This window comes from Canis lupus, chromosome 9 (assembly GCF_011100685.1).
Source record: "Canis lupus familiaris isolate Mischka breed German Shepherd chromosome 9, alternate assembly UU_Cfam_GSD_1.0, whole genome shotgun sequence".
In the NCBI taxonomy this organism is placed as follows: Eukaryota; Metazoa; Chordata; class Mammalia; order Carnivora; family Canidae; genus Canis; species Canis lupus.
The window spans coordinates 5,370,247-5,392,806 of NC_049230.1; the positions used below are offsets into that span (position 1 = coordinate 5,370,247).

At 50.6% G+C, this 22,560-nt stretch overlaps 1 protein-coding gene and 1 long non-coding RNA gene across 6 annotated transcripts in view; one reads left to right on the forward strand and one right to left on the reverse strand.

The window, feature by feature from the left end:
- The window catches only part of RNF157 (ring finger protein 157), a 79,593-nt gene extending 57,766 nt beyond the window's left edge, over positions 1 to 21,827 (forward strand). For 2 of the 5 annotated variants that reach the window (XM_038546527.1, XM_038546529.1), the window contains 13 exons: positions 169 to 212; positions 570 to 617; positions 2,898 to 2,969; positions 3,472 to 3,631; positions 3,778 to 3,890; positions 6,435 to 6,673; positions 7,400 to 7,508; positions 9,121 to 9,232; positions 9,678 to 9,865; positions 10,144 to 10,209; positions 11,451 to 11,499; positions 13,284 to 13,394; positions 18,979 to 21,827. In XM_038546527.1, the coding sequence (XP_038402455.1) occupies positions 169 to 212; positions 570 to 617; positions 2,898 to 2,969; positions 3,472 to 3,631; positions 3,778 to 3,890; positions 6,435 to 6,673; positions 7,400 to 7,508; positions 9,121 to 9,232; positions 9,678 to 9,865; positions 10,144 to 10,209; positions 11,451 to 11,499; positions 13,284 to 13,394; positions 18,979 to 19,100 (1,433 nt within the window). In that variant the 3' untranslated portion in view covers positions 19,101 to 21,827. The other 3 variants (XM_038546528.1, XM_038546531.1, XM_038546530.1) reach the window with 3 other exon arrangements.
- Positions 21,762 to 22,554, reverse strand: LOC119873223. Its single transcript, XR_005364197.1, has 3 exons — positions 22,422 to 22,554; positions 22,234 to 22,325; positions 21,762 to 21,901 (listed from the first exon to the last, which is right to left on the reverse strand). It is a non-coding gene; the product is annotated as an uncharacterized LOC119873223 (long non-coding RNA).
- Positions 22,555 to 22,560: the final 6 nt, after the last annotated feature.

Consider the following 22,560-nt stretch of genomic DNA (forward strand, 5'->3'; position numbering starts at 1 on the left):
TCCTCAGACTGACTAGAGCAGCACTGGGTTACAGAATTCACCCCTTCTCCTGACAGCCCAGAGCGTTAGTTTGCCAGTTGCAGGGAATCCGGGAAGGTAAATGGGCATCATGGTGTGATGTTGGGCTCTCCTTTTCATCCGTATGCCTTTATTTTTTTGTTTTTTCAGAGTATTTTGGCCATTGCCATGTACTGCTGGGCACTTTTGAAAAGGTGAGTAACTTTACAGGGCCTTACTTTATTACATTTAACTGTGCGGGGCCATGTGCAGTCCTGTTTGCTGGCTGCCTGAGCACAGCAGGATGAGTCCGGCTCAGAGGCCAGGGTCCCCTGTGGGGGGCTCCTTCCGTTTGGGTCTAGTTCCAGCCCTGCTGCCAACTTGCATAACCTGCAGCTCCCAAAGCCTTGGTTTCCTCTTCTTAACGTGGAAGGGTCCGACTGGGTACTTGGAAGGCCCCGCGGGTATGAGGAGTCTGTAATCGCCTGCAAGTGTAATTGAGAGGAGTAACGAGAACACCTGGTGCCTTATTGCCCCTCCTTCCTGGTCATAACTGTCCTTTTTCATTTCAGCACACTGATGGAACCTTCTGTGTCAAGCCCCTCAAACAGAAACAAGTGGTAAGTATTTGATGGCCAGGGGTCTTTGGCGTCCCCCCCACCCTTCTTTTTTTTTTTTTTTATCTTTTTTTTCCCTTTTGCTAAGCACCCTTCTTTCTCTTCCATCCCCCTTTTTTTAAATCAAAGAAAAGTAAAAAAAAAAAAAAAAAAAGTGGTTTTGTGTGTTAGAGACTCTGTGGGTGGCCTGAAAGGAATACTGATTTTTGGTGTCTTTATTGTTCCAGAATTGTTGGTGTTGAGACAGCCACTATCTGAGCAAAGGACTTGAGAAATGAAAGGACAAGATTTGTCTCTTGACATTAGGTTTAGGGAGAGCTTCTTTTATTCAAAATGCCAGGGTGAGAAACATTCCAAACTAAAGGATAAAGTGTTGGGGTCCAATTCAGAGCCAATTAGGGCCCTTGGCTTAATTCATCCCACTACTGCTTTTCTAACATCCCAGGTTTGCTGGCCATCTGCCCTCTTCCAGAATGACCAGCAAGTTATGCATATGTCTGCTTGAAGTCCTAACCCCTGCTGTGTGCCAGCCCTTTTTTCCCACTCTTGCAGGGGTGGGAGCAGAGTCATGGAGAGTGAGGAGGGAAGAGTAGTGCCAGTGGCATTGGTAGGCCCCCCTGCAGATGGGTGATAGATGTCTGAAATTCTGGATTATTCATTCATTGGAGTTAAGTGCTCTCCCCTCTTCATGAGGTCAGTAGCAGTCAATAACACCTTAGTATAAATTTGTTGATAATATCCTTTCCAATCTAATCAATCAGTAGGTTGAAATAAGTTGTAAGAGGGAGGGTAACCCAGGTGGCTCAGCGGTTTTGCGCCGCCTTCAGCCCAGGGCGTGATCCTGGAGACCCATGATCGAGTCCCACGTTGGGCTCCCTGCGTGGAGCCTGCTTCTCCCTCTGCCTGTGTCTCTGCCTCTCTCTCTCTCTCTCTCTGTGTCTCTCATGAATAAATAAATAAAATCTTAAAAAATTTGTAAGAAGCAGAGGAGGAAACACATCCTGAGCCCAGGGAAGGCCAGGCCTTGGTGAGTTGTCTTGTGGGGAGGCCTCATTCTCTAGGACAACTAGATAGTATGGAAACGGTTTATCTATTTTCCTATTGCTCAATTGGCATTAGTAACACAGTCTGTCAAGCTGGATCGTGAGATATGAAATCAGTGACAGGCTAGGTCTTAGGGGAGGGGACCAGTGAGACAGGTGAAGCAGAAGGTGGAAGGGGCTCCCGCAAAGAAACAGGAAAGGCCCAGTGTAGGGCAAGTGGGCATTAAAGTTGGGATTTTAAGGAATACGGCCAGGAGGGGTCCCTGGCTGTGTGGGCAGTGGGGTGCCTCGTGCAGGTGGAGGGGCTTAGTCGGCCTCCCATTCAAGGTCCTACTGTCCCTCTTTACTTGTAGTGTGTTCCCCTCTTTCCCCTGCCTGTTTCTTCTCCTCTCTTTTTCTTTTCCATTCCTTTATTAATTTTTTTTAAAGATTGATTTATTTATGCAGTGCCAGGGTGGATCAGTCAGTTAAGCATCAGCTCTTGATTTCAGTTCAGGGTCTTGGGATCAAATCCACATCGGGCTCCGTGCACAGTGTGGAGTCTGCTGGAGATTCTCTCCCTCTTCCTCTGCCCTTCCTGCTGTTTGTGCTCACTCTTTCTAAAAATAATTAATCTTTAAAGAAAAATAAAATATTTTTTAAAAAGGTTTATGTATTTACTTTAGAGAAAGAGAGAGCAAGGTGGGGAGGGACAGAGGGAGAGGGAGAGAGAAACTTTAGCAGGCTGTTGGCTCAGCACGGAGCCCCGTGCAGGGCTGGATCTCACTACCCTGAGATCAAGACCTGAGCCAAAACCCAGAGTCAGATGCTTGACTGACTGAGTCACCCAGGAACCCCTCCATTCCTTTATTTTTGTAAGGTCCACACTTAACTTCTATTACATAGTTAATGCTCTTATTTTGATGAATATTCCTCTATCGTTTTGCTGGTCTGTGCCTTTCTTAACTATGCTTTCTTAACTATCTGTAACCGTGAGCGGCAGTACACGTTGTACTGTGAACTTTTATGTTCCCTTTTGGGTATAATGGTGGGTGAATTAAACATTTGATTTTCTACACCCCTCCCCACCCCCGTCAAAGAGAAAACATAAGTAAATAAAAGCATCCTTTATTTGTCTAGGCCTTTGATTTTTTTCATTGTGAATCAGTAGTCCTTGGTTACCAGAGAAGGTTGAGGGGCGAGTTCCCACTTTCTCTGGGGTGAATCAGTCTGCCCTTGAACTTTGCTGTTTGCTCTTCAGGTAGATGGCGTCAGCTACCTCCTTCAGGAGATCTATGGAATTGAAAACAAGTACAACACACAAGATTCTAAGGCAAGTTCTATCCAAAATTCTGAATGTGCTTTTCCCGGGAGGCAGAGGGAGAAATGCTCCGATAAAGCTAGGATCTAGGGAATTAGCCTGCCAAACTCTGGTATCAGTTTGGTCGAAGAGGGTATTTTCTTCCTCATTCCAGATGCTTATGCTTATATCACTTTGGAAATGAAAAGCATTGGCAGGTTTGGATTAATTTCTCTGAGAGCCCTGGCCACTCGGTTACCCGGTAGGGTTCTCACTTGGCCCCTGCCCTTCCCTGTGTGATCTCCCTGTGTTTCGCCCCAACACTCTGAGCCCCCACAGATAAGCTGGAGATAAACAGCTCCCAGAATGAGGGAAACCGAGTATGCGAATTCACTTGCTAAACTGTAAAGTCCAAAGTGAGTGTCAGATTTTGTTCTTCCTACTTGTCTCAGCTCTTGGGGCAAGCTGCTTATAAAGAAAATAGAGGACGCTGGGGTGTTTGTATCACTGGCTACATTTCTGTCTCCTGGGACAGGTGGCTGAGGATGAAGTAAGCGATAACAGTGCTGAGTGTGTGGTGTGTCTCTCAGATGTGCGGGACACCTTGATCCTGCCCTGTCGCCACCTCTGCCTCTGTAACACGTGCGCTGACACGCTGCGCTACCAGGCAAACAACTGCCCCATCTGCCGACTGCGTGAGTCCCAGAGCCTCAGGCCCAGACCCCACGGGAGGGTCTGCAGGCTGACTGGCACCGGGAGGGGGGCTGTGGTTTCTGCCTGGGCTCTTGTTCACCCTGACTTTGGCATCAGGGTGGTCTGATGACCCTTTTCCTCCTTCTAGCCTTTCGGGCACTGCTTCAGATCCGGGCCATGAGGAAAAAATTGGGCCCCTTGTCTCCCACCAGCTTTAACCCCATCATCTCATCCCAGACGTCTGACTCGGAAGAGCATTCGGTAAGTTGGGCTGAGCACCGGGACTGCCCAGGAAGCAAGCGCTCTGGTCTCCTTGCTGGCTTTTTGCACCTTTCATCCTTCTTTACCTGACTTTGCAACAAGTAATTAAACCTTGGCACGCTGCAGTATTTAGTAAGCTGGCTGAGGTCATGTTGTATTAAAACCAACCAGCATTACAACGGAAAATTGGATACTGATCATTAAATTCCTCTTTTCCTCCCTGGGAATTCAGCATTGGCATCCAGTTAATATTTACCCCGCCTGGAATAGTCAGTCCCCTCGCAGCTTCATCTCAGTGGGCACTCCCCCCAAGCAGGAACAAGGGGTGATTATTTTGTATTTGAATACAATGTACTGTGTTTATCTGAGTCCTGGAAAAGGTAAGTAACTTTTTCTTTACCCTGTTTCATGGCTCCGGCCACAGGGAATCAAGTGGATGACATAGTTCACTTCCGTGTTCTGGTGCAAGTGATCGTGCTCAGTGCAGCCTCCAAGCTCTGTGGTCGTAGCGCCTCCGCCTTCAGATCCACACACTAGTAGAGGAGGGCCGTCATTCTGCATGTGGTATTAGCATAATTAGTTAGCTATTTAGGGAGGAAAAATCAGCTTAGCACTCACTCCATACCAGATTAACAAATAAATTCCAGATGGAGTAACTAGTTAACTATATTAAAGCAAAGCAAACCAAACATTAAAGACAGAATAAATTCTAGACGATTCTTTAGTTGACTTTCAATGGGAGAGGATTCTCTAAGCTTAAAAGCAGAGGGACATTACTAAAAAAATGTGTAGATTTTACCACATAAAAAACTTTAAAATTCAGATGTATAAAGATTAAAATTAAAAGGCAAACAACAAATCATTTAAAGAAAAAATATCTTCACATTTATATCAGAGGAAAGGCTTTGCCTTTCTTTGCCATGGCTCCTATGAATCAAACAGAAAATAGACAAAGGATACTTTTAAAAATTCTCAGAAGAGGCTGCTTAGCGGGTTAAACAATTTTTTTTTAAGTTAACCACATTAAAAACCCACAATATGCAAATTAAAATGAGATACCATTTTTCACCTTTCAGATTCTAAAGCTTTTTAAAGGAGACTCCATGAAGGGTACCTGGTGGTGCAGTTAGTTAAGCATTGCCTCTTGGTTTCAGCTCAGATCAAGATCTTGGGGTCATGAGACAGAGCCTTGCATTGAGCTCAGCGCTGAGCACAGTGTCTGCTTCAGATTCTCTCTCTCTTCCTCCCGCTCTGCTCCTTCCCTGGTTCACTTATACACAGGTGCTCACTCTGTCTCTCAAATAAATAAAATCTTAAAAAGAGAGAGACTCTATGCTGGCAGAGAAGCAGTTAAAATAGGTTCTTTGTACTACTTATAGGATTGTTGGAGAAACAAAACAGAGTAGTTATATACATCAAGAGCCTTAAGAACATTTATCTCTGGTAATCTAAGATCTAAGAATTTATTATATTTATTTTTAAAGATTTTATTTATTTATTCACAAGAGACACAGAAAGAGAGAGAGAGAGAGAGAGAGGGTCCAAGGGAGAAGCAGACTCCGTGTAGGGAGCCTGACATGGGACTCCATCCCAGGTCTCCAGGATCAAACCTTGGGCTGAAGGTGGTGCTAAACCTCTGAGCCACCCGGGCTGCCCAGATCTAAGAATTTAATACCAAGAAGACAATCTGAAAAAAAAAGAAAAGGTTTGTGGGAGCATCTGTCTACTTGCTAGATGGATGTTGCCCAATTCACGAATCATTTAGTAAAACCAATTAAATCTTCAAAAAAAAAAAATAAAGATTCATACACAAGGATGTTCTTCAAAATGTGGTCTACAGTAGGAAATGTTGGATGCAGCTAAATCCCCAGCACAAGTAGAGTAAGTAGGAAACATGGACTCTATGAAAAGGGGACATGTATGAAAGGAAATACTTAGTTTGCTGACATAAGCAGGAAATAAAATTGTTATTTACAGAGTACAAGTGTGTAAATTGAACAGGGAAAAAAGTTGGAAGAACACATACCAAAATGGTAATAAAAGTTTTACTTTGATTATTGATTATTTCCACCCCTACCCCCCTTTTCTACCTTTAATATTTTTTACCTTTAAGTCTTTTGAAAGTTTCCTATAATGAACACATATTTCCATTTTAGTTAGAAAAATAAATATTACGAGGAAGAAGTTTATCTGTAGGGATGCCTGGGTGGCTCAGTGGTTGAGCATCTGCCTTCTGGCTCGGGGCATGATCCAGGATCCCCTGCAAGGAGCCTGCTTCTCCCTCTGCCTCTGTCTCTGCCTCTCTCTCTCTGTGTCTCTCATGAATAAATAAATAAATCTCTAAAAAAAAGTTCATCTATAAGTGGAATCTAGGACTATGTGTTTCTTTGACATTTTATTATCCTTTGGCTTATTTTACAGAAGCTCTTCTTGCCGGATCAGATGTAAAAGAAAACATTTTTTCAGATTAGAGTAGGAAACATGATCGTGCCATAAAACAAAGAGTACTTAATTAATGTTTCAACCTGTCTCTGATTCCCCCAGTCCTCAGAGAACATTCCACCAGGTTATGAAGTGGTGTCTCTTCTGGAAGCTCTCAATGGGCCCCTCACCCCATCCCCAGCGGTCCCTGCACTCCACGTGCTTGGAGACGGCCACCTCTCAGGAATGCTGCCCTCCTATGGCAGCGATGGCCACCTGCCCCCGGTCAGGACGCTCTCCCCGCTCGACCGCCTGTCTGATTGCAGCAGCCAAGGAATCAAACTCAAAAAGAGTCTCTCTAAGTGAGTGGTTGGTGTTCAACAGTGTTTACCCTGGGTTCCCTGATGATATGCTTTTCTTCTGTCTTTCGCCTCCTCGCTACTGGCTCACGTCCTGGGTCACTGGAGCAGTGTAGACCCTCCAGGCTGTTCCCAGCTTGGTTTCACTGAAGACCTGGGGCTACCCCTCAGGCAGGAGGCTATCCCATCCTTTAGGAGGGGGAGATAAGGTGGCATGTGGGTACTTCGGAGAATCCAGGCAGGAAAATCGCAGGTGTTCTTGGGTGGGGGGACGGGGTGGGGAAGAGGACATCCCTGGGATCAGGGAAGCCCGTGGTGGGCACCGCTTAGTCTAAAAACTGAAGGAACCCTGTGCTCTGTACCTGTACCTCTTATGCATTGAAACCCAATTGGGCACAAGTCCTGAAAAGCTTTCTGTGGCAGAGTTAAGGAGCATGTTTTATAGGTAAAAATATTGAGACCCTAAAACTGTCAGTGGTTTTTCCCCCAGTCCAGACCCAAGGTATTGAAGGAGTTCAAGGCAAAACTGCGATTTTCTGACCCCCAGAAAAGCTCACTCCCTCCTTAGTGTTCTTTCTCAACACGCCCTCCTTCAGAAGACCTGGGTGTCCCCCACCCAGCCCTCTGGGTCCTCTTCCTCCTGTGAGAGCAGGCTAATGAGAGTGCAGGCCGGTTCAGTTCTTTACAGGGATACTGGCTTCAGATGCTCCTCTCCCTGGACTTCTGCAGGTCTGTTTCCCAGAATTCTTCTGTGTTGCATGAAGAGGACGATGAGCGTTCTTGCAGTGAGTCAGACACCCAGCTCTCTCAGAGGCCATCAGCCCAGCATCTGGAAGAGGTAATCTCAGTCTCCATTTCTCGGACGTTGGATGGCGGGTACTTTTGTCTCGCCAGCCTCTCCAGGTCCATCTGCTTTCATTCGCTCCTCAGGTACTATGGAACATTCTTTGAGACAGGAGCCAAAGCTTCATTCCATTCATCCTTTCAACAATATATTGAGCCTATGTTATGTGCCAGGCACTGTTCTGTACGCCGAGAACAGTGGCAGAACTGTCTCTGTATGGCAGTTAGCCAGGTAGATTGGAAAAGGCAAAGATGATAAAGTGGTCCCTGACCTTGGGAGCTCGGGGTCTAGCTGAGGACCAGACATACATACAACTAACAGCACTATGTCTAGCACACAGTTGTTGTTCAGTATGTATTTGTTGGATGAATGAATGATTCTTTTTTTACTTTTAAGATTTATTTATTTATTTGTGTGAGAGAGAGCGAGAGTGCTCAAATGGGGGGAGGAGCAGAGGGAAAGAATCTCAGGCAGGCTCCCTGGAGAGCATAGAGCCTAATGCAGCACCTGATTCCATGACCCATGAGGTCATGACCTGAGCCGAAACCAAGCGTGGATGCCTAACCAACTGAGCCACCCAGGCATCCCTGAATGAATGAATCTTAGCTATAGAGAATGAATGAATATTAACTGTAGAGAACTGCCCCCACAAAAGGACAGTACGGTGCTGTGGCAGAGACATGAGAGATTATGTTATGTAGTGAAAACCAGGGAAGTGTGGTGGAGGAGTAGCATTTGAGCTGGATCTTGGCTTTTTTTAGACTTGTAGAAAAAAGTGAGAGAAGCATTCCAGGTGGTGAAGCAGTCCGTGCAAAGGCACAGAGCAGAAGCTGGGGCTCTGAGCAGACCAGTGGTATGCAAGAGTGTTGCCCACAAAGGCCCATATGACACGGTTGCAGCATGGTCCCCCAGAGAGCATCTGAGGCCTCAGGATGGCTCCGCTGGCCCAGGCAGGTGGGAGTGCCTGAACTCTCTGGGGCGCCTCGTCAGCTCAGTTGGTGGAGCTTGTGACGCTTGATCTCAGGGTCATGAGTTCGAGCCCCATGTTGGGTGTGGAACCTACTTAAAAAAAAAAAAACTCATGGAGAAAAGGGTATGGGGACAGAATCCCCATCTGCCTGGGAGAGGTGAGGATACTGGCCCAGGTGGCCGATAGCTGGGTGTCAGGAGTGGGTCATGAGGCAAAGGTAGTGTTTGTGTGAGGTCCATAGAGCTGGGACTAACCCGATATCCAAGTTAGAGACGCCTTGCAGGCAGTGAGGCCTCTGCTGGTTTTGTGTTCTTCAGAAGGAAAGTGGTTTATAATCCTGGGAAACCCGGGGTGGTTCCCGTGTCACAGCTGCTGGGTGACCTGTGTCACCTGAGCTGCAGTCTTTGTGTGGCCCTAGCAGATGCTGAGCCTCAGGCAGGATGTGCTGACTGAAGTTTTCACCTCCCCTGGGAGGCAGCCATTCCGGGCCAGGGCTGCAGAGGAGGGAAGACAAAAGAGAAACCGTCCCTGCTCTGCACGCAACCTCCTGACAATGGGGCCCAGGGCCCTCCCAGTGTCCTCCGCCTCCTCCTTACCCAGTCCCCTGCCCTTACACCTTCCTCTGCTTCCCTCCAGGAATGTGATGTAACCCCAGAAAGTGAAAATCTTACCCTGTCATCCTCGGGAGCTATTGACCAGTCGTCTTGCACAGGGACGCCTCTCTCTTCCACAATTTCCTCCCCAGAAGGTACATGAGGGAGCAGGAACCATTGCAGGTTCTTCTGCTCAGCCTAGTCCGCGGCACTCCTGATAGCTCCTGTGGGCAGACTTGGGACCAGCAGGTCAATACCGAAGCTGCATGAAAACCAGGCCCCTCTCAGAGGCCAGGGGGTCCTGCTGACAGCTGGGGGGAGGGCTCATCTCACCCCCCCACCCCGGCCCTGCCACCATGGGTTCCTTCAATGCTGGGTCAGGGACAAGCAGATTCTTGCTCCCTGGATTGAGTTCTGAGCCCTAAAATGTAAAGGAGCAGAACCTTGGAAAAATTTAAACCTAGACCTTATTGGTGAGGCTGTGGTGAGGCCACTCTGGTCCTTACTGCGTGAGCACGGGGAGGTTGCTCTGCTCCTCGGTCAGCTCAGAGAAGCCATACCTGACCTCCCGGCTCCTTCCTTCTGCCCCTGACTCCACAGACCCTGCCAGCAGCAGCCTGGCCCAGTCAGTCATGTCCATGGTGTCCTCCCAGAGCCAGCACTCCCAGATCAGCACCGACACAGTCTCCTCCATGTCTGGCTCCTACATCGCCCCTGGCACTGAAGAAGAGGGAGAGGCCCTCCCTTCACCCCAGGCCGCCAGCAGGGCCCCCTCAGAAGAAGCAGAGGTAAGGGAGGAGCACAGTGATTGTCTTTGCTGCTTTGTGCGCTGCACATGCATCCAAAGTAGCTCAACCTAAGGTCTGCCGGGGATACTGCCAAGTCCCCTGCTGTGCCCAGAAATGCCCTGGAAAACAAGGTAGGGCCATTGAATCAAAGACTCCCTCACGTCTGACTCCTGTTTGGTGCCACTTCTGTCCCAAGGACTTGGTTTGGATTTGCTGCCCTGTGGGCTGGGTAGGAGAGCAGTGATGTCTGTGCCTTGATTTCTGTTGCTCTTCGGCAGGTGACACCAGCAGCATCTCCAGACAGCAACTTCGTTGGCCTCGCCGCTGAAGAGCAGGATGCAGAGGTACCACCAACGGCGGGCGCAGGGCTCCCTCCCATCAGAGGGGCTGTTGGCACTGGCGGGGGACGCAGTAGGCTGGGGTCTGTTCTGGAAGAAGCCTTCCAAGGTGGTGTGCTTGGCTCAGTTAGGGGCGGGCTGTGGTATAGAGGGAAGAGTAGCCATGCACTCTGGTTGGTGGATGGTCCCTTAGCCCATCGTATTGGTCACTGCGTAAAAGGTGTGGAGTGAGTCCTAGAGGGAGCTCTTCCCATCCAGACCCTAGACTTGAGAATGTGATCATCCTTCGTTCACTTCGCATTTACCCAGAAGGACTGCGTCACAGGCACCTCCTGGCACTGGAAGACATAAAGACCCCAGTGACTTGGTTTTGGTCTCCGCATCCCCCTGACTATATATACTCATCCAGGGGCACCTGGCTGGCTCAGTCAGAAGAGCATACAACTCTTAATCTCAGGGTTGTCAGTTCAGGCCCCACGTTGGATATAGAGATTACTAAAAAAATAAATAAACTATATACTCATCCAGGAGCTCCATGGCAGGATTACAAGTCAGCATGAGGATGCCCTGGTGGAGATGTTCAGGAAATGCATGAAATGCTCAGGTCACAAGGAGGGCACTAGAACTTTTTCTTTTCTTTCTTTCTTTCTTTTTTCTTTTTTTTTTTTTAAGATTTTATTTATTTATTCATGAGAGACACAGAGAGAGAGGCAGAGACACAGGCAGAGGGAGAAGCAGACTCCATGCAGGGAGCCTGATGTGGGACTTGATCCCGGGACTTCAGGATCAGGCCCTGGGCCAAAGTCGGTGCTAAACCGCTGAGCCACCCAGGCTGCCCCACTAGAACTTTTTCTTGAGCATGATGCTCTCATGGGAGTATCTGGAGAGAGTTTGGGATGCTAAGGAATTTCTGGAAGTTTTATGATCATACTAGCTGCTTTTTCATTTGACATTTATTTCCACCTTCAAGAAACAGTATGAGATAAACTCTTGCCAAAGCTATTCCTGAAATTCCCTGGGTACGTCTGTAACAGGCCTCAGACCTGGTCCCTATGGGCAGACCATGCCTCCCCAAGCAAAATCTGTATCTTCCAGGCCTCCTAGGCTTCTCAAACACAATGGACAATGTATACTATTGACGAAGGCCCCAGCGTGAGATACCATTAGCCCAGTTACTTCTGTCTTTAACTGATCAATATATTCATTTTACTGTTTTTATAACTCATAGCACCTTCCTTCTGTCCTAGGGAAATGATGTTATAGAGGAAGAGGATGGATCACCCACACAAGAAGATGGTAAAAGACCTGGTCCTTTGCTCCCTCTTATTAGATTTCTTTCCTGGGTATTCTTTAATGGGTAGAGAAAGGGGTACCAGTTATGACTTGGTGGCACTACTCAGTTGTGTGGCTGTTGGGGAAAGATTGTCTTCTTGATGGACTATCAGAGCAGGCAGGGTATCTGAGGACCACAGTGGGTCTTCCTGGCTCTCTCAAGGCCTCAGCGCCAAGGATGTATGATGAAGCTGCTGCAGAAGGCACACAGGGAACTCTGTATTTGCGTGGACTAGGTTCTGAAGTTTCTTGGGCAACCCCCATCACCTTCCTTCCCGCTTCTGCTTTTCAACTGAATCCCTCAGAGCTGCTCTTGGCAGCTTTGATGTTTAGCAGCAGCAGCAGCAGCAAAAACAATTTTCTCCACTTGGGAGAAAGGACTGTTAGGCATTGGTTTGGTTTTGCTTGAGCAAAGATGGCAGCTGATGTTTCAGTAGCAGAGGGACCACAGGGGCCAGCGGCCACAGAGAAGGTGCAAGAAAGAGACATCAGCCGCTCAGCATAGACAGATGTTGGTAGGCTATTGTAATGACTTTCTTTGCTGTAACTCAGGCCTCCGTTATATCTTCAGATGGAAATGTTTTGTCTCCAGGAAGGCTGGGACAGAAGGGATGATCTACAGAGCAAGGAAGGAGGGAAGTGGAGTTGGGGCTGGGAGAGCCCCCCTGGGAATGAAACACCACGTGCTCCAGGAGCCAGCATCTCTGCCCTGTGCTGCTCTGAGGTGCCTCTCGTAGAAGGACACCTCCAAAGCAGACCTGGACCCCAGCCTGGATGAAGATGTCATCCTAGTTGCTTCTGCTTTAGCGCTGGCCGTTGCTTGGGGAGTTCAGGGGTGTGCATGCTGGCCTGACCACTCTCACCTGACCCAGTAGCCCTGAAGGAAGGCCTGGCCACCAAGGCTGTGTCTCTGCCACACTTGCACGCCAGCCCAAGACAGGGCCGGGTGCTTCATTGACTCGGTTGATGCCTTCAGTGCTCGGGGTTCCCAAGTCACCCTCTGTGATTGCTTCCCCCCCCATAGAATGTTTGCTTCTGAAAAATGCAGGGTGGCGGGCAGTTTCTGCCTGACATTCCATAGCCCTCACGATGGATTTATGTTTTTTCCTCTCCCTTTCATCAAGAGAAAACCAGAGGTGTGGGGGAAGCTAGAAAAAAATAACATCTGAAACCTTCCCCTTCCCCTTCCATGTCTGTAGGTTTCTGCTCAGACCCTTAAAACATACTTGAAGTAACAAACTAAGTTTCATAGGAAAATAACACATAATTTTGTGAACGTGGTGATCCTGAATAATATGCAAAATTATGGAACCTGAGACCTTTAGTTTTTGTTTTATGTATCTATCATTTTACAGAGCCTCGTGGTCATAAACACCCAATGTGCCCTGGCAGACCCAGGCAGGAGCAGAGGCAGCCTCAGTGGCAGCTCTCTCTCACATCCCCCAGCCGCGCCCCATGCACCATGCGGCTCCCTGTTGGGCCCACACCCTCCCTGGTGGTCCCCACACCAGCTGGGAAGGGGCCAGTTCAAGAGACAGGGCAGCACAGGGCAAGAACACAGACAGGCCCACACAGTTTGATTCAGTTCGATTCCTTTATTGTCCACTCTTTACCCACTTAATTACTGTCTTTTCTTTAACATATGATTTGATTTTTTTGTCTCCATCCTTAAGATTTTTTTTTTTAAGGACAGCAAAGTAGAGAAAAATATAGCCAGCCCCTCTCTAACTGCGTTAACTCCGTTACAGGCCAGAGGACATGCGCATTTCTAGGTATGGAGTGTGACAATAACAATGACTTTGGCATCGCCAGCGTGAAAGCACTGGACAATAAGCTGTGCCCTGAGGTCTGCTTACCGGGTGAGTGGCAGCTGCTGAACATGAATTTGGTGGGAGATGCTCCCCTGCTCGCACCCCTGCTCTCACCCTGGGACACTCATCTCCTGCCCTGCCCTTCCTGCAAGAAGGCATGGGCTGTGCTAGGACGCTGGAAGCCAGATGCTAGAAGGAAGTGAGGAGGCCTCGGGAGAGCCCCTGAACTTTGTGCAGAGAGCGAACCCTGCTCTGAACAAGAATATTAGGACAGGAAGACAGGAGTAAAATGCCCTCTCCTTCCAAATTGGCCTGCTCGCGCCGCCCTCCACCCCGATCCTGCAGGCCCCATGACAGGTGGCCTGGTCTTGTTTTCAACAGGACGTTTGAGGCAGACCCCATCTTCAAGAAGGTCTTGGGAAGATAGCCTGAGTCCTTAAAAAGGGGATGTGTAGCTCCTCGGAAGGAATTTGTTTAGTTAGGAGCAGGGAGGAATTTGAAAGCCTACACGGTTTAGATTAGCACATGGCTCTGTGAGGCAGTGAGCTTTGGGTTACGAGTCTCATTGTATTTTTTAGACTTGGATCCCAAAGGAGAGGTCAGGAGTACAAGGGTGACTATGCTCCCTGGAGCCCTAACTTTAAATTTAGTCAGGACTATCACTATGCCCCTTGCTCCTCCTGATACTAAGCTGAACCTGAACGCAGGAACTGTGTTAATCACACTGTGAGCACTCACTTCCTGCTACTGCACATGGTCATTCAAGGGCTCTGCAAACAGCTTCCCTGAAGCCAAGTCTTGCCCAGGTGGACCAGGTCAAAACCGCCCTCCTGGTTTCACAGCAGAGATTGTCATCCACACTGTGGTGTTTGTAATCTCTCCAACATCCCCTGAGATGAAGACTTATTTGAACTTCAGAACAGCCATGTCACATCATGGGTCCAGTGCTTTACTCGCTCAGCGAAGCGGCTAGAGGCATTGGAGCGGCACAGCCTCGTGTGGTGGCCGCTCTCCGTCAGCCTGTGAGAGACACTGGGCCTCACACGCCTGCGTGGCCCCGCACAGGCTGGTGGCAAGGAAGCCATAATTCCTAGAAGATGCTTTCTCCAGCCTTTCAAAGGCCTCTCTCCAGTTGTTTTCTATTTAGTGTGTCCTGAAGATACTGCCCAGGACGCTTCACGTTCAGTGAGGCCAAAAGATGCCATGTCAGTCCTCCTGCTTCTCCCGCCTGCGGGTGGAGGAGGGAGCGTGGACCCAGTCAGGCCTGGACTGGAGCTGTGGGGCCCGGGCACACTTCACTTCCTGCCTTCCCACTCCTCACCTCGCGTCCGTCTGTCCATTTGTTTTTCACGTCTTTTTGCCACATGTAAATCTGTCTGTCTGGTTTGTTTCTTTTGAAGCTCATTTATGTTATGTAGACTCCGTATGGAAGTTTATGTTCACCGCGCCAGCACTGTGCCCCCCCCCACCCCCGGCCATGCTATGCCCGACACCAAGCTTGCTGGGCGTGCGCACATCCCAGAGGCTCCTGCTTATGATTCCAGTCCTAACTGGCAAGGGCCTGTATTCAATAGATTTTCTGAGAAAAAATATTTGCGAAAATATATTAATCCCTGCTCCACAAAAAATGGGGATGCTTCTGTGGCAAGCATTATGAGAAGGATTTACATCAGCATCCCGTGTCACTAGTTGGGAAAGATGACATCTCTGTCCTCTCTGCCCTGTGTCTGTGGCCGCTCTATAGCAACCATCCTTTTGCTAGGCTCCCACCTCCCTTGAGGGGCTCCCCCGCCCACCCTCATTTTTCGGCAGAGGGAGCTGCTGGGAACTGTTTTAGCCAACCATGCTGGTGGAAATTGAGCTTGTTTCTTCTGCTTCCTCCTCCTCCTGACTCCTTCCAGCCAACCTGCTTGTTAATATTTATTCCACTTATGGGATTGCTTGGGATGAGGAAAGAACCCCTGGGGTTCCTTATGGTGCTCTCAAGAGCCAGCAGGCTGAGATGAAACTAGGTTCACAGTTCAGGCTAGTGGTGCAACCAAATGCCTATGACCCCTGTTGGGAGAGCGACTCAGGTATAAGCACTTGAGATGTCCCCTCGGACCCTCCCCAGAGGTCACAGGGCTCTTACAGGAGATGGAAAGCGCGTCTGCTTTCTTGGTAAAATGTTTCTCTGGTTCCGCTGTTAACATCACACTGGTAGCAATGGGATGGAGAACTCTCTGGAAGCATCTGTTGGGTTAATAACAGGAGTATCCACTCTGGCAGGTCCTGTGGAATAAATAGGCCTCCTCACACTCAGCTGTAAGTTCAAACCTCCATCCTGTGACTGAGACACCTGCAGGCTGGCTCGGCTCCATGTTCTGCACCCATCAGGACAGCTTCTCAGGCACTTGGTCTCTGCTTGAGTCTGTTTCCCTCTCCAAGTGGTGCCACTCCCTTCATGGAGGGCTGAGGAGAAGCAGAGCCGAGGGGGGCATCCCACACTCTCCCTTGTGGCACATGCCGCCCTTCCGGTGCTCACTCGTGCTCTGCCAGGAGACCCAGCTGATGACGGAAGACCATGCGGGTCCCCATCCTCACCACTCTCATCACACTCGTGGGAGTGTCACTGAGAGGGCACCTGTGTCCTGCTAGCTAGCCTCTTTTCCCCTAAGAAGCTTCTGAGCCTTCTTAGGCCCCAAGACCAAGGGGGTAGCATGTTCTGAGATTGTTCTAAAAGGTCTCAAGGGGAGGAAGTCTAAGTTGACAGGTACACGAGATGAGCAGGTTAGAATTGTGAGGCCAGGCTAAGTAGATATGGTTCTAAGGAACTGGGTGGAATAGGACATAGGTGGCAGCATAGTGGCCAGGGAACCAGTGATAAGTCTGTGAACAGGTTGTGGGTAGCGTATGTATGTGATGGAAGAAAAGCAAAAATCATTTCGGTTTGTTGGTGGAAATAGAAATATGTTTTTGAATGACCACACTGAAAAAAAAAAAAAAAAAAAAAAAAAAAAGAATGACCACACTGTAGGAGTGGACATACCCAATGAAACCTAGCAATGCCTACAGAAACCTGAAATTCAGTTCACTCCTCTCTTCAAGCCCCATAACCCAAGACGGAGATGCCGCTAGGAAAGTTTGCACTTCATAGACACAAAGGGAAAATCTGAATTAGGTTTCTCTTTCCACTGGAAACTCTCTGAGACAATCAAACCATTAGAGCATTTACATCTAATCTGTGGCTTGGTGTAGAGGCAGGAAAAGGGTGTGTGGAATTCCCCTAAATATGCTCCCCAAATCTACCTCTAGAGGTCTCTCTGCTCTCCCTTTTCTCCTCGTCTAGATGGGAATTGAAGGGAAGTCACCTTGATCTATCTCCACAAAGGATTTTGAACTGCCACGCTCAAGCTCCGGTGTCTGGCTGGAGGGGACAGAGTGGCAGCACTTGCTCAGGAAGCCCTGTCACCATGCTGGCCCACCTCTGCAGCCAGTGGAGGGCAGCAGCAGGGTTTTGCTGAGGGCCCATCAGATTCCTTGCAGGGGGAGGGGTACCTCATTATTGCTGCTCAACCTCCCCTTGCCACCCAGGGAAATCAAGACGCCAGGGACAACACATGCTTCAGCTCTGAGTCTTAAGGCTCTTCCAGAAGGAACGGTTTTTGGCCCTGGCTAAGGATTCTAGAGTGGTGGAGTTGGTAGCAAGGACTCGTGTGAATTCAGAGTCGGGACAGCCTGTTGGTTCGGCGTCTCGTGGCGCGCTGGTTGGCGGCGGCGTGGATTGTATTGTGTGCGTGCGTGTGTGTCTTCTCTCTTGTTCACCGTTTGCTTTTGGTCTCTCCCATCAAACAGCCGCCGTTCCGGAGTCCTGCCCCATAAACATTGAGGACTAGGTATGAGATCTACCAAATTCTATAAGTGAACGAACAACTCTTTGCATTTTGGGGGTTCCTGACCTAGAGGGCAGTCTTGCCTTCTGTTCATCCTGCCACACTCAGGAGTGCCGCCCTTAGAGGAGAAAGCACTTTTGACCCATGTCCCAGACTCCAGGGGAGAGAGATCTCCAAATTCCATCTGGGTGTGAGAGATACCTACGAGTTTTCTGCTTTGCTCACCTGTCTCCCCCAGGGGCGCACCTCCACAGACCGCTATTAGAGCCTTAGGCCAGATTATCACACCAGGACACTTATGGGAAGAAGCAGTTTATACCTACTTAATCCTAGCATTCGGACCACTGGAGGGTCTTGGGCTGGCCCTAGTGTGAGGCTGACCTCAGATGTTTGAGAGCAACCCCCTCAAACACAAGCAGGGTGAGCCTCGGGCCCCCTGTGCACTCAGTCTGCTGCGTCTGCCCTGCATGAGTCCTGAGGGGCCAGGCCTGCCCCGGAGGCGGCCAGGGGTTCCTGGTTCACTCACACTGTGGCAGCTGGATAGACTGGGAGGCCCCTGCGAAGCAAGTCCACCTCACCAGGCTGGGGGGGAGGGGTGCCTGTGAAGGCGGGCCATGCGGGGAGGGTCGTGGACCCCATGGAGTTAGGTCTTCACCCGGAGCCTCTGACTCACGGGGAGCTTTGCGCTGCACTGAAACGAAGGGATTGGATGAGCCGGTCTGGCCCAGGAGGGCTCTTGAGGGGAGACCCCGGGGAGAGATGAGGGTGGCCTGAACAAAGAACGGGGGCTGGTCTTTGAGCACATCTGACAAGTCAGCGCCTGCTGTCTCCTCCTTTTGTCCTCACAGCAGTCCTGTGAGGATAGCACTATGCTCCCACTGGATGGGTGGGAGAACCAAGGCTCCCAGTGAGGGGGCCTACCCAGGAGCACGCAGCCAGTTGGTCAGGACTCGGGAGTGAAGCCTGGGTTTTCTGACCACAGGCAGACAAATGGGAGGCAGTGATGGATTAAATACAGAGCACCTAGGGCAGGGGGGCCCAGGATGGGCTTCTAGCACCTGCAGCTGGTGCTCATCCTGCAGAAACAGCAGCAGATTTGTGGGAGGACATGAAGTTTAGTGCATGCTGCCTGGGGGATCCCAGGGCTCTCGGGCCGCTGGCTCCTGGGGCAGTTGGTGACCTCAGCAGGCTGCTCGGGGCAGGAGAGATGAAGAACAGCAGGTGTGCAAGAGGGGTGCTGCAGCCATCACACCAGCTCCCCCCCATGCCCTTCTCTCCCTGGCACCCTGCTGGGCTACCAGCCCCTTCCTGCCCCCCCCCCCCCCCCCCCCCCCCCGCTCCCGCAGCAAACACTGACACTGGACCCAAATTAACACACTTTTCTCACCCCCCTCTGCTGCTTCCTGCCCTGGCAAAAACCTCAGCTAGACTGGGTTTCTTTGTCCTCCTCCACCATGACATACAGGCAAACTTCAAAACAAAGAAAGATACAAGAGTGGATTGTAGGGCAACTAGATACCTTTGCATATCCCTCTCCACAAGGGCCATGGCTGTACTCAGGACAGCAGCAGTCCCCTGGCCCCACGGGCGCCCATCTCGCCCTGTTCTCCCTCCCTCACTGTGGCTCACACACACATGGGAGTTTCAGATAACACACATCCTGCTAGCATCCGTGCCGAACTCCTGGGCTGTCCTGCTGGAGATGCCATCTGGACCTGGCCAGGGGTCTGCTTCTATACCCTTCCTTTTCTCTTATCCAGGGAGCTGGCAGGCTGATGACAACGTTGTCAGTCGTCGGAACACACAGCACCGGCGCTTATCATCTGGCAGCCTGGAGGACCTTGAGGACAGACCCTGTGTGTGGGGTCCTTTGGCCGTCTGAGAGCCCCAGCCCTGCACCTGGGCTCCCTCTTGCCCCCACATTCCATCCTGGCCTCACGGGACTGCTGGCCCCCTGGGTGTCCTCAGCAAGACCACGAAGACTACATCCAGACAAGAGCTGGACGTGGAGGTCAGCCTGTTCCTGCTCCCAGCCCAGCCTCCTCCATAACCATCACCCTTCCCCTCCCAGAAGGAACTAGAAGCCTCCTCTCTCCTTGTGGGCCAGAGCCTCTCAATGAACTACAGCTCATGAGACCCTTTGCAGAGACTCTGGAATGTATCCACCTCAGGTGGAGCCAAGGTCCACAGGCTGGTTGGTTTTCGTGCATCTTTTCCTCCCTAGGAGGCATTCCAAGAAGGCCTGGAGTTTTGGCAGCTTCATTACAAACCCCATCCGGCATTTTATCTGGTCTCTAGAACATCATAAGCACTTTGGGGTGGGGTTGGGGGATGGCTTCTGTGAGAAAGGCAGGCCATTTTGTCAAGTTTCCCTCAGAAAGCATTAGGAGGAGCTCCTTCTCAAGGATAAGGAATGGTGGCAACCAAAAGGTTGGGTGAAAAAAACAGTTCTTGCTTCTGGTCACAGAGCTAGTCTCCTGTGCCTCACGTGATGTCTGCTTAGGAAGGAGGCCTTGAATCCCAGAATCTCCCAGTTATGTGGTCACCCCAGGAGGGTTATGATCAGGTGCATTCATGAAGGCCTGGGACTCCATCCTAAGGTGACTTTTCAAAAAACACATCTTTGGCCACCTCTGTGTGCCAGGCACTGTGTTAGCTGTCCTATATTCTCACATTTCACCACTGCGCCCTGTCAGGTAGTATTCTTATATCCGTTGTCCCTGTCTCCACCCCTTTTTGTTCATAGTTGAGAAATAGGCTGAGGGAGGGGTGGAACAGTGATTCTCAAATTGGTGCCCAGGAGGCTCCCAGAGCCCGCCGAGCTGGGGCCAGCGGTGATCTGAGAGTCTCCCCGCCCCATGTGTTGTCCTCCCCTGCCTTTCAGATCTGCTAAGCCTTGGGGCTGGGGTGGGGGTGGGGGGTACTCCTTCATTAGGCTCTTTAGAGATTCAGAAGTATCATTCAAATCATGTGCCCCCCCAGCCCTCATCAGCCCAGTGTAGGGCCTGTAGACAAAAGTCTGAAACAGCAAGGCCAGCCTGCAAGCTGTTGGGAGTTATACTCCTCTGCTCTCAACACTGGTGTGGCCAGTGGGTTCCACATAGTTCTTGGACAGATGTGTTGTCTACTGGCTTTGGGAAAAGGTGGTCTTTGGGGGGAACATGAGATAGGGAAGCAAAGTTGGATACAGCCATTTGTAAGGCTGAGATGCAGTAGAGCCTTAGGCCCAGTCCATCATGATGGCCTGTCTTCGTATTCAGAATTGTTACCCTGAGTTTTTCAGGGCCACTTCCAAAACCCCAAAGAGAGCCCGGTGCCCAGGGAATCTTTTGCACCTTCCGTGTGGCTTCTTTGCACTGTCAGGCGGTGGTGACCCTTGCCAGGCCCAGTGATTATGGCTCAGGTCCTGCCCTGGTTGGGGGAAGGCCCATTGTCCTGACAGATGTGACATGAACCAAGCCTGAATCTAGGCTTCTGTCTTGAGTCCTGCCGTGGACTCTGCTGCTTCAGGCCTGACTCCTTGTCCCTTCTTTCCCCCAGCTTTCTTCCAGACCCTTTCATGTTTGCGGTCGGAGCAATAACCCCACTTCCTGATTTCCTTGAAGTTTAAGCGCCAGGGAATGGGGAGCTTCCCTTAGCCCGGGGCGGCAGCACACAGCCTCCCCTACTCTCCTGGTAGGTCACATTCACAGTGTGCTGTCACCTGAGATGAAGGAGATGCAGGGTAAACAGTAGCCACAGTGGCCAGGAACCCTGAGAGGAAACCATTATCACCCTCTTGAGGAGGACCCGAGTCCTTCCTCACAGCACATGCTGGGTCCTCCCTCCAGCAGGAGGCTCAGAAAGATTCTGAAAGGCCTTGGTTCCGTAACCAAGACATGCTTGGGTTAGAAATGGCCCTTTCACTCCTGCTTCTCAGACCCATCCTCCCATCTCTCTCTCTCTCTCTCTCCACCCCCCCCCCCCCCCTTTGTTCACATTTGGCTCGTAGGCAAGCAGAAATATCCCATCCAAAGGAGCCGGTCTTTAGCCTGACCAGGGAACAGGGCAGTTGCCAACCCTACTGCCCCAGTCCATCGTCTAGAGACCATCATGTTAGACGATAGTGACCCAGAGAGAATGGGACGGGCTTGGCTCTTCACCAGAGAGCACAGACTACCTGGAGGCCCGAGGCTCTTCCTGCCAACTCCCATCTTGGGTCTGAGCACTGCTATGGCCTCGAGGTGGTGTGGTGATCCTGGCCTCACAGAGCCTTTTTCCTTTTGCCCTTCCTCACCCACTTCATCCAGCAGTTTATGCCCACACCGGGGCATCTCCTGGGCACAGACCCACACACTTTGAGCCGTCTCACCTGGGGAGAGCTAGTGTCCCGCCCGCCTGATCTCGGCATGCTGGTTGATCACTTCGCTTTAGGACCTGCACACCTGGTGTGTGCTGGTGTGTGTGTGTGTGTGTGTGTACTGTTTGTGCCATCTGGGTACCCCTCTCACTCCCTGGAGTACACTCATGGGCACACTACAGTGAGGACATCAAGGATGCAATATTTATGGATTGCTGCATGATTCTTAAAAACGAATAAAACTGTTTACAAGGGAAGGAGAGCTGTTAATTGTACTCTTGGCTTATTTGTAAAAGTTTCTGGCCGACTTTGTCCAGCGCTAAAGTATTTTTACTCAAGAGAATCTAAAAAAAAAAAAAAAGAGAGAGAGAATCTAGAAGTGGAGGAGTGGGAGAGGGCAAGAGGTAGAGAAGGACGTGGTCCGGGGTGGGAAGTGGGAGTTGAAGTCCCACTCCATGGGCCCCGGCTTCCCAGCCTGCCCCCCTGCTCCTGGGCAGAGGCCTGGAGCCCTCACCCCACCCTCACCCTTAAACCGGAGAACTTCCATCACCGCAGCTCCTCAATAATTGAAGAGCAGAAAAGCTGGCGGCAGGAGGGAGGCCAGGGGAAGGGACGAGGAAGCCCTGGTGTCCCTCCTACCCCTAGTCCCTGCCACTTAAAAGTTGGGGACACTAACCGGACAAATGACCCTGCTAGGAGAATTCCCGAGAATTCGGCAAGTCCGTAGCTTCTCTGAGTTTCACTCACCCGCTCGGTTTCCTGAGCTATCTGAAAAGGAGGGAGGAGGGCCCTTCCGCAGAAGCCTCTGGAAAGTCAGCTTCCGGGAACCTTGCTGAGTACAGGGGTGGGGAGGGAGCCGCTTACCGGGAAACCTCGGGGCGTGCGGGACCGGGGCAGCCCCCGCTGCGGACCCCAGCGGCCGGCAGCCCCGAAGAGGCGGACCCGCCTGCGGGCGCCGACGCCACGCTCAGGGTCGGGAGGGTGGGGCGGGGCACAGAACGTG